At 44.6% G+C, this 10,296-nt stretch overlaps 1 protein-coding gene across 1 annotated transcript; it reads left to right on the top strand.

The window, feature by feature from the left end:
* Positions 1 to 5,408: 5,408 nt before the first annotated feature.
* Positions 5,409 to 9,933, top strand: zfp36l1a (zinc finger protein 36, C3H type-like 1a). Its single transcript, XM_028395574.1, has 2 exons — positions 5,409 to 5,644; positions 6,679 to 9,933. The coding sequence occupies exons 1-2, from the start codon at positions 5,594 to 5,596 to the stop codon at positions 7,747 to 7,749; spliced, it is 1,122 nt and encodes a 373-aa protein (XP_028251375.1). The 5' UTR covers positions 5,409 to 5,593; the 3' UTR covers positions 7,750 to 9,933.
* Positions 9,934 to 10,296: the final 363 nt, after the last annotated feature.

Here is a 10,296-nt window from a genome sequence, read left to right as displayed (position 1 = left end):
AGTAGTGCAGAGATAAGTAGAATTTGTTGCACAATAAATACAGACAATACAATAGATACACACGCCTACAACATCAAGGAATTTGACATCACCATACGCCCTGGGTCGCCTGAGGACGGCCTGATCCTGTTCAGCTAAATATTATATAATGAAAAACATGTTCTCATCACTTCACACATCATTCAATTTTCAATTGCTCATTTACGACAGGCAAGTGCTTGTCAAACAGAAAACGCCGCTAAGTCACAGGCCCGTCCTCAACAGCATCTGGAAGGATATCAATAACTGCAGAGAAGATGCGTCCAACTCAATAAATCTGCAGGGAAAAAGTGTGAGAAAAGTGGGCAGGGTCACACGGGCGGTTGGCTTTGTGTATTGTCCAGGGCTGGACACATGGACTGTGTAATTCTAGTCCAGGAGTGACCACACAGGGCCAGTTGTGAAGTCTGGGAGAGCTGGAGAATTGAGACAGATGGGACAGGGGCAGGATTTTTTTGTTGAGAGAATGCTTTCCACTGTTCCAACCTTATACAAAGCCCATTGATTTTCCTCTGTGTTGAGTGAGGAGCTGAGCAATATCTTGTTTCAGCGTCCGCCGCATGGTCATGACACCTGGGCGAGGGTCAGGTCTGTGCGATCCCCAGTGGAGGCACGCTGAGCCTGAGGGGAACTGGACACAAGGACACTCTGCGTCCCTAAAGCCTTTCTCCGCTAAGTGTGTCTGCACATGCATATCATCTGCACCGGCGTGAGTGTGTGTCATATAGCTGTAATCGTCATCTCATTTCTGCGACTCAATGGCTTTGACCTCGGCTTCATTCTTTGCGACCTCTAATGTGCGAATGGAAAACCAAACTCTCGCTTCCCATGAGCCCTCAGGATAGACAGAAAGATTGTTCCTCAGGAAACGCAGGTCAGGAAGTCGGAGAAGGAAGCTGGCCTTTCGTTCTAAATACAACCCTCCTCTAGAGACTGGCGTGTCAGCAGGAGAATAAGACAGTAAATCTTCATTAAACGCTGACCCCTCACTCTCTTGTTTTGTTGCTATTTTTGCGACCTTGCATTTAACCAAAACATCATTATTCTTCTTCTATTTCGTTGCAAATTGGCAGTGAAGGAGCCGCAGACTTTCATTTCCAAGCCGGTGTTTGTCTTGAACTCTGGTCATGATTGTAATGCTGTGACGTGTCACACAGCTACCCAGATGAGCCAAGGCTCACATTGATGGCGTATCCCACCCAGTGTGAGATGAAGGGCAGTGGAAGTGAGTGAGTGGATGGGCATGTTGGAGCGATTCATGGGAACAACATCAGCAAGAGCAGTTGGCGGTTCACCACTAACAATGCTGTGGCTACTCTTATGGACAATTAATCGCTGCTAGTTCTTATTTTCCTCCTTCCCTCGATCTTTCTCTCTGCCCAAACTCTCTTCCTCTGAGGCTAGTTTCACCCTGCAAGATGACCACAGTCCTCCCATATGAATTTGGCAAACATACCATCGAGACATGAAAGGAGGCAATCATGGTGTCCTGGCTGTCAAAGCTTATACAGACAAGGACCGGATCACACAAATTGGGATGTGGGGAAGGGAATGTATACAGAAAGGAAAGCCATGCAGTGTCACAGTGAACATGGGCTGACACATGACATTGTACTCCAGAAGTCTAAAAAGGTTTAGCGTACACTTACTTGGCTCTCTCTGACTGCACATTGCTCAACGGTCAGCGGGCTGATTAGCTGTACTGTCTGTTTCGAAAGATGTGTTCAAAAAATTAGGAAGTTACCAGTGTTAGGTAACCTATAGCTTTTAATAGAAGCTGCACAATGCTGACTCTATTACATTTACAATTCTGCCAGCCATTGTGGTAATGCTGTTTGCGCTTAAAGTTCCTGTTAAATGGTTACTTGAATCTGCATTTATATATTTTGGAGGAACTAAAGGAGTGAAGATGGCGCCTCGTCTCACAGTCTAAACAGTCTGCCATGTTTCAGAACACAGAACATGGAAAACCTACGTGATAATGTTAGAACTGTGTGTATACAGTCATTCATGTGTCATGTCCATGCATTTTAAAGAAATGAAAAACAGGAGATATAACAGGGCAAAGCCACAAAATGAGTCGTAATACCATTGCAACATTACTTGTGGCTATACTCACACATTATTAGGTGAAACCAAGCAGCCATGAGGTACGCCTGCTGACGAGAACTGCTCGCCTGAGGCTGGCGGCTTTACAGAGAAATCCAAAAGGGATGAAAATGGCATTGAAGACAACCACGGTGACAAGGTTTCTGGAGTTTATGAGCCGAGATCTAAGAGGAGCAGGGGGAAGAAAGAAAGAAAAATCATTAGTATATAGCCATGAGTGCAGAATCAGTCATCAATATTCTTCGTTGTTTTCCATAATAAGGTGTAAATTACCATCAAGAATACCGACACGCATATATTTGATTATTAGGGGACTTCCATTACCATCTGCCTACCTTTTTTTACTTCAAGTACATACAACACTGACAAAATATTCTCTTGAAAATGAGATGTTCCACTTGCAGCTGTTCATACAGTAATAGCCTTCAGTGTTTAGGAATTGAAAATGCAAATGTGTGGGTGATTTTTTATTTTATTTTCCAAAACAGACACTGGAAAATTAACTTTAAAAGTCAGAAATCTCTGCAAATGGAAACCTCTGAGTGACTGGTATTCATCAACAATCCCCAGAATACACATTATGTAGCATGCAGCAGTAACAAACACTACTTATTCCTCCTTTAAGACATTGTTTAATGGCCTTGTGGTCACCCTAAGTGGGATGTGGTGCAGCACAATTTGAGATTACCACACTACCCATGAGCAGTTTGTGTGTTTTGCAGCTGATAAGTTTCTTTGCTTCATAAAAGGCCAGTAAGTTAGTGTGTCAGTATAGAAAAAGGCTGATTACACAACACACAGGGTTGTGCTGAGTCCTAATTCACCTCAAAGCCACACAAGGAAGGAGTTGTGTTTGACTGTGCTGACCTGTTTTTCTAATCTTGGACATTCTCACTGGAGGTGTAACCGTTCTGTTGTTCTAAAGTTATGCTATAAGCAAACAGGTTGACACTTTAAATACTGTACAAAGAGAGTTGAGTGCTGTAAATAGGAAATGTTGCGAGAAGGCAGAACTCTGCCCTCTGTTGGCTCCCAGGAAAAACTGCTGCAATCTGTTGCTCCACATCCAATTTGTTGCCTTTTCTTTCATCTCTTGCTCAGACAGATAAAAAGTTAACATCCTGCCATCCCACTTAAAACATTATCAGTGACCTCAAGCTACATCTCTATCCTCCCTATTGAGAGGGAGAGGGTAGGGAGCGGGTCATCGGAGACGACAGCGGCAGGAGGCAGAAATCAAACCAAACACTGCAGAGGCTGAGGAGTGACTGCAGCTCCGAAAAAAAGGAGGACAGCCTTGACCTTAAGGAGTACAGATCCTCAGAAATCAACTCTCCTGAGAGCCTCTGTCAACAGTGGGAGGGAAACACAGCCAGAGGAGCTGATAGACATGTTTTTTGTGTGTTTTCTGGAAAAATTTATGATTATTCCTTGTACACCTTACTCAACAGGACAAAAAAATGCCATGACTGCAGCCATTTTTTAAAGCTGATACTCTCCACTGAGAATGTTCAACGAGTAATCAGACACTGTGTCCAAGTTCTGCCTTAAGTTGTTGTGCTTGTGCAGGTTTACTGTCTACATCAGACTTTATCCCCCTGAGAGAGTGGGCTGACTGCTTTTTCTTTATATTTTCATTCTGGCAGGAAACAGGTGCCTCCTCCTAAACCTAGAAGAACAACAGAGTCACACAATATCAATCTGAGAGTATTAAAGTAAACAACTGTAGTGTACGAGGCCTCTCTCAAGACCCCGCTGACCTCCCCTCAACTCCGGCCACATGTGCATGTTCTGTCCCGACATTGCTCTGATTGGGTTTAATGTGTGACATATTAGGTCATATTTATACACCGGCCACAGCTTTCTGTGATTCTCCTCCTACTTTTCTGCTGCATTTATTCCTCGGGGGGGGGGGGGGGGCAATCGATCTGATCCTCTTTATCAGTCAGTGACAGGGCCTTTGAACTGCAGACGTGATTTCCAACAAGTCTGTCATCCCACCCTGTCATCTGTAAAAAAAACACTCCAGGGGGAGATTACTCTCTGCAGACCTGGCTCGTAAAATCTCTTTTTATGTTAAAACACTCACACACACTCACACACACACACACACACACACACCCTTGCTCGTTCGCTGACAAGCTCCACAATAACAGGGAGAATGCAGTCTTTTCTGTGATAACACAGAAGTTCTGAAAAGAGAAGTTGTGTCTGTTGTTTTCCTTTTCTGCTCGCCTCTCTCCTCCTCCTCCTCCTCCTCCTCGGCCGGAGACAAAGCTCTCCACCCCCTGTGTGGCTCCTGTTTAGGCAAAGAAGAGGAAGGGGAAAGGGAATGTTTTGCCTCTCTCTCTCTCTCCCCACCCTTCTTCCCTCACCCCCTCCTGGGGCAATGCTGTGTAGTAATAAACGTCCCTCATAAATCTCTCCCCCCCTCATGCCATCACCCCTTCCTCCAACTTTTTTTTGTTAACAGCTTCTTTTCTTCTCCCCTCCACCTCCACCTCCACCACCACCACCACCACCACCACCCCTTCTCCTTTCTATTGCAACCCAACCCTGACATTAACTCCGCACATGGCCGATGGCTGCTCTGTCATGGATTTTAGAGGGTGTTGAGGAAAGGAAGGCGATGGACCACAATAGATTTGTATAGGTTTCACTCTCTGCAGCTCCGGCTCTTTCAGATGTGGCTGCAAGCGTCATTGTGATTGACTGTGGTTGAATCTGGTGAGATCACCAGTGTATCAGGTTATCATCTATACTACCTGATGGAATGACATGCACATTTTCAGCTTAGAGGCAAAGAGCCTAATAATGACATGTATGTGTGTGTGTGTGGGAGGGAAAGAGTTAAAAGCCCTGACTGCCTCAATTCACTGGAAAGCCCCACAAGTGACGTTACAGTCCAGCAATTAAGAGTAAATTAATTACAGAGTAGTGGATGGTAGCTGAAACCCTGAGGATAATGCTTCCAGTAAACAGCTCCAGACTGCTGTTGTACCAGAACAAAGAGGGGTTTAAGTTTTACAACTTTAAAAAAACACTCCTCGCAGAGATTGCAGAGATTGAGATTAAAAAAAAGTTACTCCTAAATAAAAAAAAACCCTGCAGCCTTCACAGTGTATCCAGCAAGTGCTGTAATCTCAGACAAAACTGACAAACCAGTGCAAGAGGAGGAAGAGGAGGGAAAAAAGTTACAGAAAGTTGACGCCCAGCGCTCCGAGGCTCCTCCTGCAAAAGGATTATAAAGCAAATGTCGGAGCTGGTGCAGGGCAGAGGGGGAGTCTGCAGGGTCCAAAACACACACAGACACACACAGAGGAGCTGCAACCACAGACTCAGCAGACCTGCGCAACCTTCTAACGAGCTCAGCTTGGGTGGCTTTTTTATTTTTTTGTTTTTGTTTTTTTTTACTACTTTTGACTTGATTCTGGTCGCTGCAAAGATGACCACAGCCGTGGTGTCGCCTTTCTTCGACTTCGACGTAATGAACAAGGTAGATTGCAAACTTTTTTCTGTGCTGTTTAGCCTGTTAGCAGCGGGGAGTTAGCCGCTGTGGAGGAATGATGAGCTGCATGCCCGCGGCCCTCTGCTGCCTCTCTGCGCGCAGGCTGTTTGTGTGTTGTTGTTGTGGTGTGTGTCGGGTTGTTGTCGCTTATGCGTGTTTTGTTTGCGCTCTCTTGTTATTTCCTCTCTGCACGTCATTCTTTATCTTTGCGTGTCTCCACATTTGTGCCCAAGCATGGCGCAAATGTGCAGAAGTGCTCAACTTTGGAAGCGCCACATCAGCGAACTTTTTAAAGTTTGACTTATTGACTGCAGTTTGTAAAGAGTGGACAATGTTTTAGGCTGTTTTTTTGCCTCATTTATTGCAACCAGAGCAGTTTGCGCCACTTTTAATACTCCTTACAAAGCAGCCACATGCTCGCTAATCATTGACCAGATTTAGCAGGCTTTAGTCCACTTTGCGCTCATTTAAACTTTTCATATGATTAACGACAGTTTAACCTTAATATTTGCGGGTTTATACGTCGGTGTGGTTTCGGTTTTGCGCTCATTCTCTAATTTAAAAGTGTCAGATTTCTCATGAAGCGCCCTTTTCCCTCCTCCCTTCGAGTTTATTGTGTTTTATTCAGTAAAACTTTTTATAGTCATGTAAATGAGCGGCTCACCGGTCATCTCCACTAGTTTGGAAGTGTATTGAGATGCACATCAGGTTTCCCTTGTAATCCAGCCACTCATTTATCTTTTTAAATGATGCACTCTCTTTGTAGCCACTAGCAGCCCACAGGCCTCTCATGTGCTGCTGCTCCATTTACTAAACAGGCACACATTCCTACCCAGGGCAACTTGCCAAACCAGCTGCTGTTCTATAGGCCTGTATCCGCTTGTGCTGTTGGAGCCAAAAAGAACAAAGTCATGCAAGAGGAGGTGTGGATCTCTTTCCCACCAGCTCAGGACTGCAGTGCTTGTCAGTTTATTTGTAGTGTGTACTAATGACGGTGTTTTTGTTTTTGTTTTTTCTCACAGAACAACAAACTACTCGGCTACAACAACAACCTGGGTCCCCCTCATCCCATGTCTGTCCCTTGCACTGGCACCAATGTGCCCATCTCCAGCCCCGCCGGAGCCCTGCTGGACAGGAAGGCGGTGGGATCTCCCTCAGTGGGAGCCGTGTACCAGCGACGGCACTCTGTCAGCAGCACAAAGTTCAGCCAGAACCAGTTCCTGAACAGCCTGAAGGCAGCGGACCACTCCTCACTCATCTCAGGGGTTGGCAATGCCAGCAGCAACAACAAGGAGAACCGCCTGCGAGACCGCTCCTTCTCTGAGACAGGTGAGAGGCTCATCAACAAGTGCCTGGGCCCTGCCAGTCCCACCAACGGTAGCAGCCAAGTGAACTCCAGCCGCTACAAGACGGAGCTTTGCAGGCCCTTTGAGGAGAACGGTTCCTGCAAATATGGCGACAAATGCCAGTTTGCTCACGGAGTCCATGAACTGCGTAGCCTGAGCCGGCATCCCAAATACAAAACTGAGCTGTGCCGCACCTTCCACACCATCGGTTTCTGCCCCTATGGGCCTCGCTGCCATTTCATCCACAATGCTGAGGAGCGCCGTGGACCTCCCCAGCAGTCCTCCCCTCTACACTCTTCCAACAAGATGGAGAGACCTCGACTGCAGCACAGCTACAGCTTTGCAGGTTTCTCCAGCTCAGTTGGGCTGAGAGACAGCCCCACCTCCGTCACCCCTCCACCCATGTTCTTCCCTGATGAGATCCCCGAGTGGCCCAGCAGTAATCCTTTCACCTACTCCAGCCAGGAGCTGGGCAATTTGTTTGGGCCCAGCCTCAGTGCCGGTCCTGTAGGCACAGAGCCCAACACCCCTGCACCTCCCTCTCCAACAAGCACACCGTACTATTTCAGACCCATGTTGGAATCCCCACAGATGTTCGAGTCTCCATCCAGCCCTCCAGACTCTCTGTCAGACCAGGAAGGCTACCAGAGCAGCTCCGGTGGCAGCCTGAGTGGCTCCGAGTCCCCCACGCTGGACACCACCCGCCGCCTTCCCATCTTCAGCCGCCTCTCCATCTCTGATGACTAGAGACTGCTTGCCTTCTTCTTCACCAGTGACTTTAAGTTCAATGACACAAAGAGAACATGGCACTCCCCTCTACCTCTGCCCTTTTCTTAAGCTTCCCTGTCCTCCTTTACACAAGACGCCATGTTAGTTCCTCGTTAGCATTGTAAGGATGTAATCAATTAAGGGAACTCTCAAATTCATCATTTCATCCCTGCTAATCTGCACAACAAGTTTTAAAAATGAACCCTGCCATGTGTCATAGTGCCAAATAAGGAGAGGAAATTGAACAATGAAAATCACAAGAACAAGAATTGACTGTTTCACCAGGTGCCACTTGTCCCCCCCTTTTCTTCTTCATTTTGTTCTTGAATGTGTAGCAACACAAGTGGCCTTGGAAAGGGGAGTGCATTGCACTAGACCCCAGCCCCCCTGCCCTGCCCTGCCTCCCTCTCTCCCCTCTCTCTCCCCCCTTCTTCCCTGATGATACCACTTCCCCCTGACCTAGCTAGAGGGTGCTCACTAATATAACTGTAGCTCTACTGCAGACGTTTTAAGAGGACAAAACGACAGACCCTGAAAATATATGAATAGTTTTTAAAAAAGAAAAAAGTGCCTGGGGTGGTTTCTGCATGTGTTTAGGGTGAATGGACTACTGTTTTTTGGTTCTTTCTCATTTGCCACCCCTCCTCCTCCTCTACTACCCCCTCTACCCATCACAGTTCTTCTCAAGCCCCGTCCTATGTATTTGTGAACTGGGTGAGTCTGCAGGAAGAACTTTGAACTGGAAGTTGGTTGTGCCCCTCTCCTCCTCCTCCTCCTCCTGTTGCTGGTCACTGGCTTTTTTTGTTGTTGTTTGGGAAGGAAGTCTTGATATCAAACTGATCATTAAACCTGTAAGACTCTGCCCCCGCCACCTCCCACATCCCTCTTCATCCTGGCCGATCTGGGAAGTTCCAGCATTCCCCAGGTGCGGTTGTCCATCCTACAACGTGACAAGATCGGATCTCCAAGCTATTTTACTTTACTCTTTTTCTCCCCCACTTCACTTTAGAACCTGCTCCTCGGAGCACTCTGTACTCATTACATCCCTTTTTGCTTTCTTTATTTGATAATTATTTTTTATTAATGTTATTATTACGGTTATTATTATTTGAGAAACTTTCCAGACAGAAGGTTTGCGTGTCACTGCTTATTTAACTTATCAGAACATATTTATTGGTGATCATATGCATTTTTTTGTTAATTTTGTTTTTTGTATTTATCTGGATAATGAACAATAGAATATATTTTCTTTTATGTTAAATTATGATCTTCCATATTAATCTAAAGATTGTGAAGACGTTTTTGTCAGTTTTCCTTTTTTTCACAGTTTAATATATTGTACTTCAATGACTTTTGTTCTGCAACTACACAAAATGAAACTTAATTTAAAGCAAAAAAAAATGCAAAAAAAGTCATTTTGCGTTTTGATTATTTATTGTACATTATTTTTCTTACTCCCTCTTATTGGACTGCAATTCCATCTGAATTAGATTTGCTTGTATTCATTCCTGACGCCCCCCCCTTCTCTCCACACTTTACAATAATCTGGCAGTAACAGTTTTTAGAGGAATTCAGCTCATCTGTTTTTGTCCCCACTTCGAAGACAAGAATTCTCACATTACTTGGGTTGATGGTAGCTGTAAATGGGTGCTAAAAAAATTAAGAAAACTATCACTGGTTCAGGAATTATATAATAGACGACTGGTTGTTTGGTTCTGTAATATTCTTAGACCCAGTCTGTTATGATGAGCAATAGCTGTGACCAAATGGGTTGAGGACAGATTAGTTTTTTTGAATTTGGATGCTTCTTGATGCACTTGCTTGGCCCCCCTCCCCTAAATCCCCGCCCACCCCTCGACCAGTGGAAGTGCCTCATTTGAATACATTCCAGGTAGCTAAGGCTTCTCTGCCTTTTATATTTGATAATGGAGGACAATTTTTTTTTTTTTTGAAAGTCACTTGTTCTGTGTTGCCTTCACGTGTTTCTGGAAAAGGTGATCAGATTCTGACACAAAGAAAGTAAAAACTGTTGAATGTATTTTTTCAGCCATGTTTTTTCACTACAGTAATTTCTGTGAGTTTATATGAAAACCTGTTTTTCTCTCTTTTGTAAGTATTGATTGCAGTTACGTCAATAAACCCCATATTTTTGGAAAAGTTAAACTTTGTTGTGTGTGTGTGTGTAATACATATGTACAAATGTACAAAAAGTACATTTAAATGCTTATTATATAAATATTAAGTTTTTCTGTTCAAACTTTGAATTGAGCCTCTCATAAGACCTTATATTTGGACAGCAATGGAAAAAGAATAATACAGACCTTTTGGAAATGTAATTGTTTTTGAGTGCAGCTGGTTAGACTGAGGCAACCCCATTAATCTGCTTAGAAATCAGAAAATAGTCACTTAAATACCTCCTGAACATGCCTCAGAGTCATCATTTTTCTTAAATATCTACACATAAAAACCTTCCAATTATGAATTCAGTGTACTTTTCTGCCAAAACAGTGTCACTTTAAAGGCACG

The sequence above is a fragment of the Parambassis ranga genome, chromosome 22, assembly GCF_900634625.1.
Source record: "Parambassis ranga chromosome 22, fParRan2.1, whole genome shotgun sequence".
Lineage (NCBI taxonomy): Eukaryota > Metazoa > Chordata > Actinopteri > Ambassidae > Parambassis > Parambassis ranga.
Note: the sequence above shows the minus strand (reverse complement) of the source record. Positions and strands in the feature narration are given on the sequence as shown.

Bases quoted from the DNA above. Each gene is read 5' to 3' on its own strand.
- zfp36l1a (XM_028395574.1), top strand. From the start codon at position 5,594: ATGACCACAGCCGTGGTGTCGCCTTTCTTCGACTTCGACGTAATGAAC. The intron at 5,645-6,678 runs GTAGATTGCAAA...TTTTTCTCACAG, and splicing joins ACTTCGACGTAATGAACAAG to AACAACAAACTACTCGGCTA.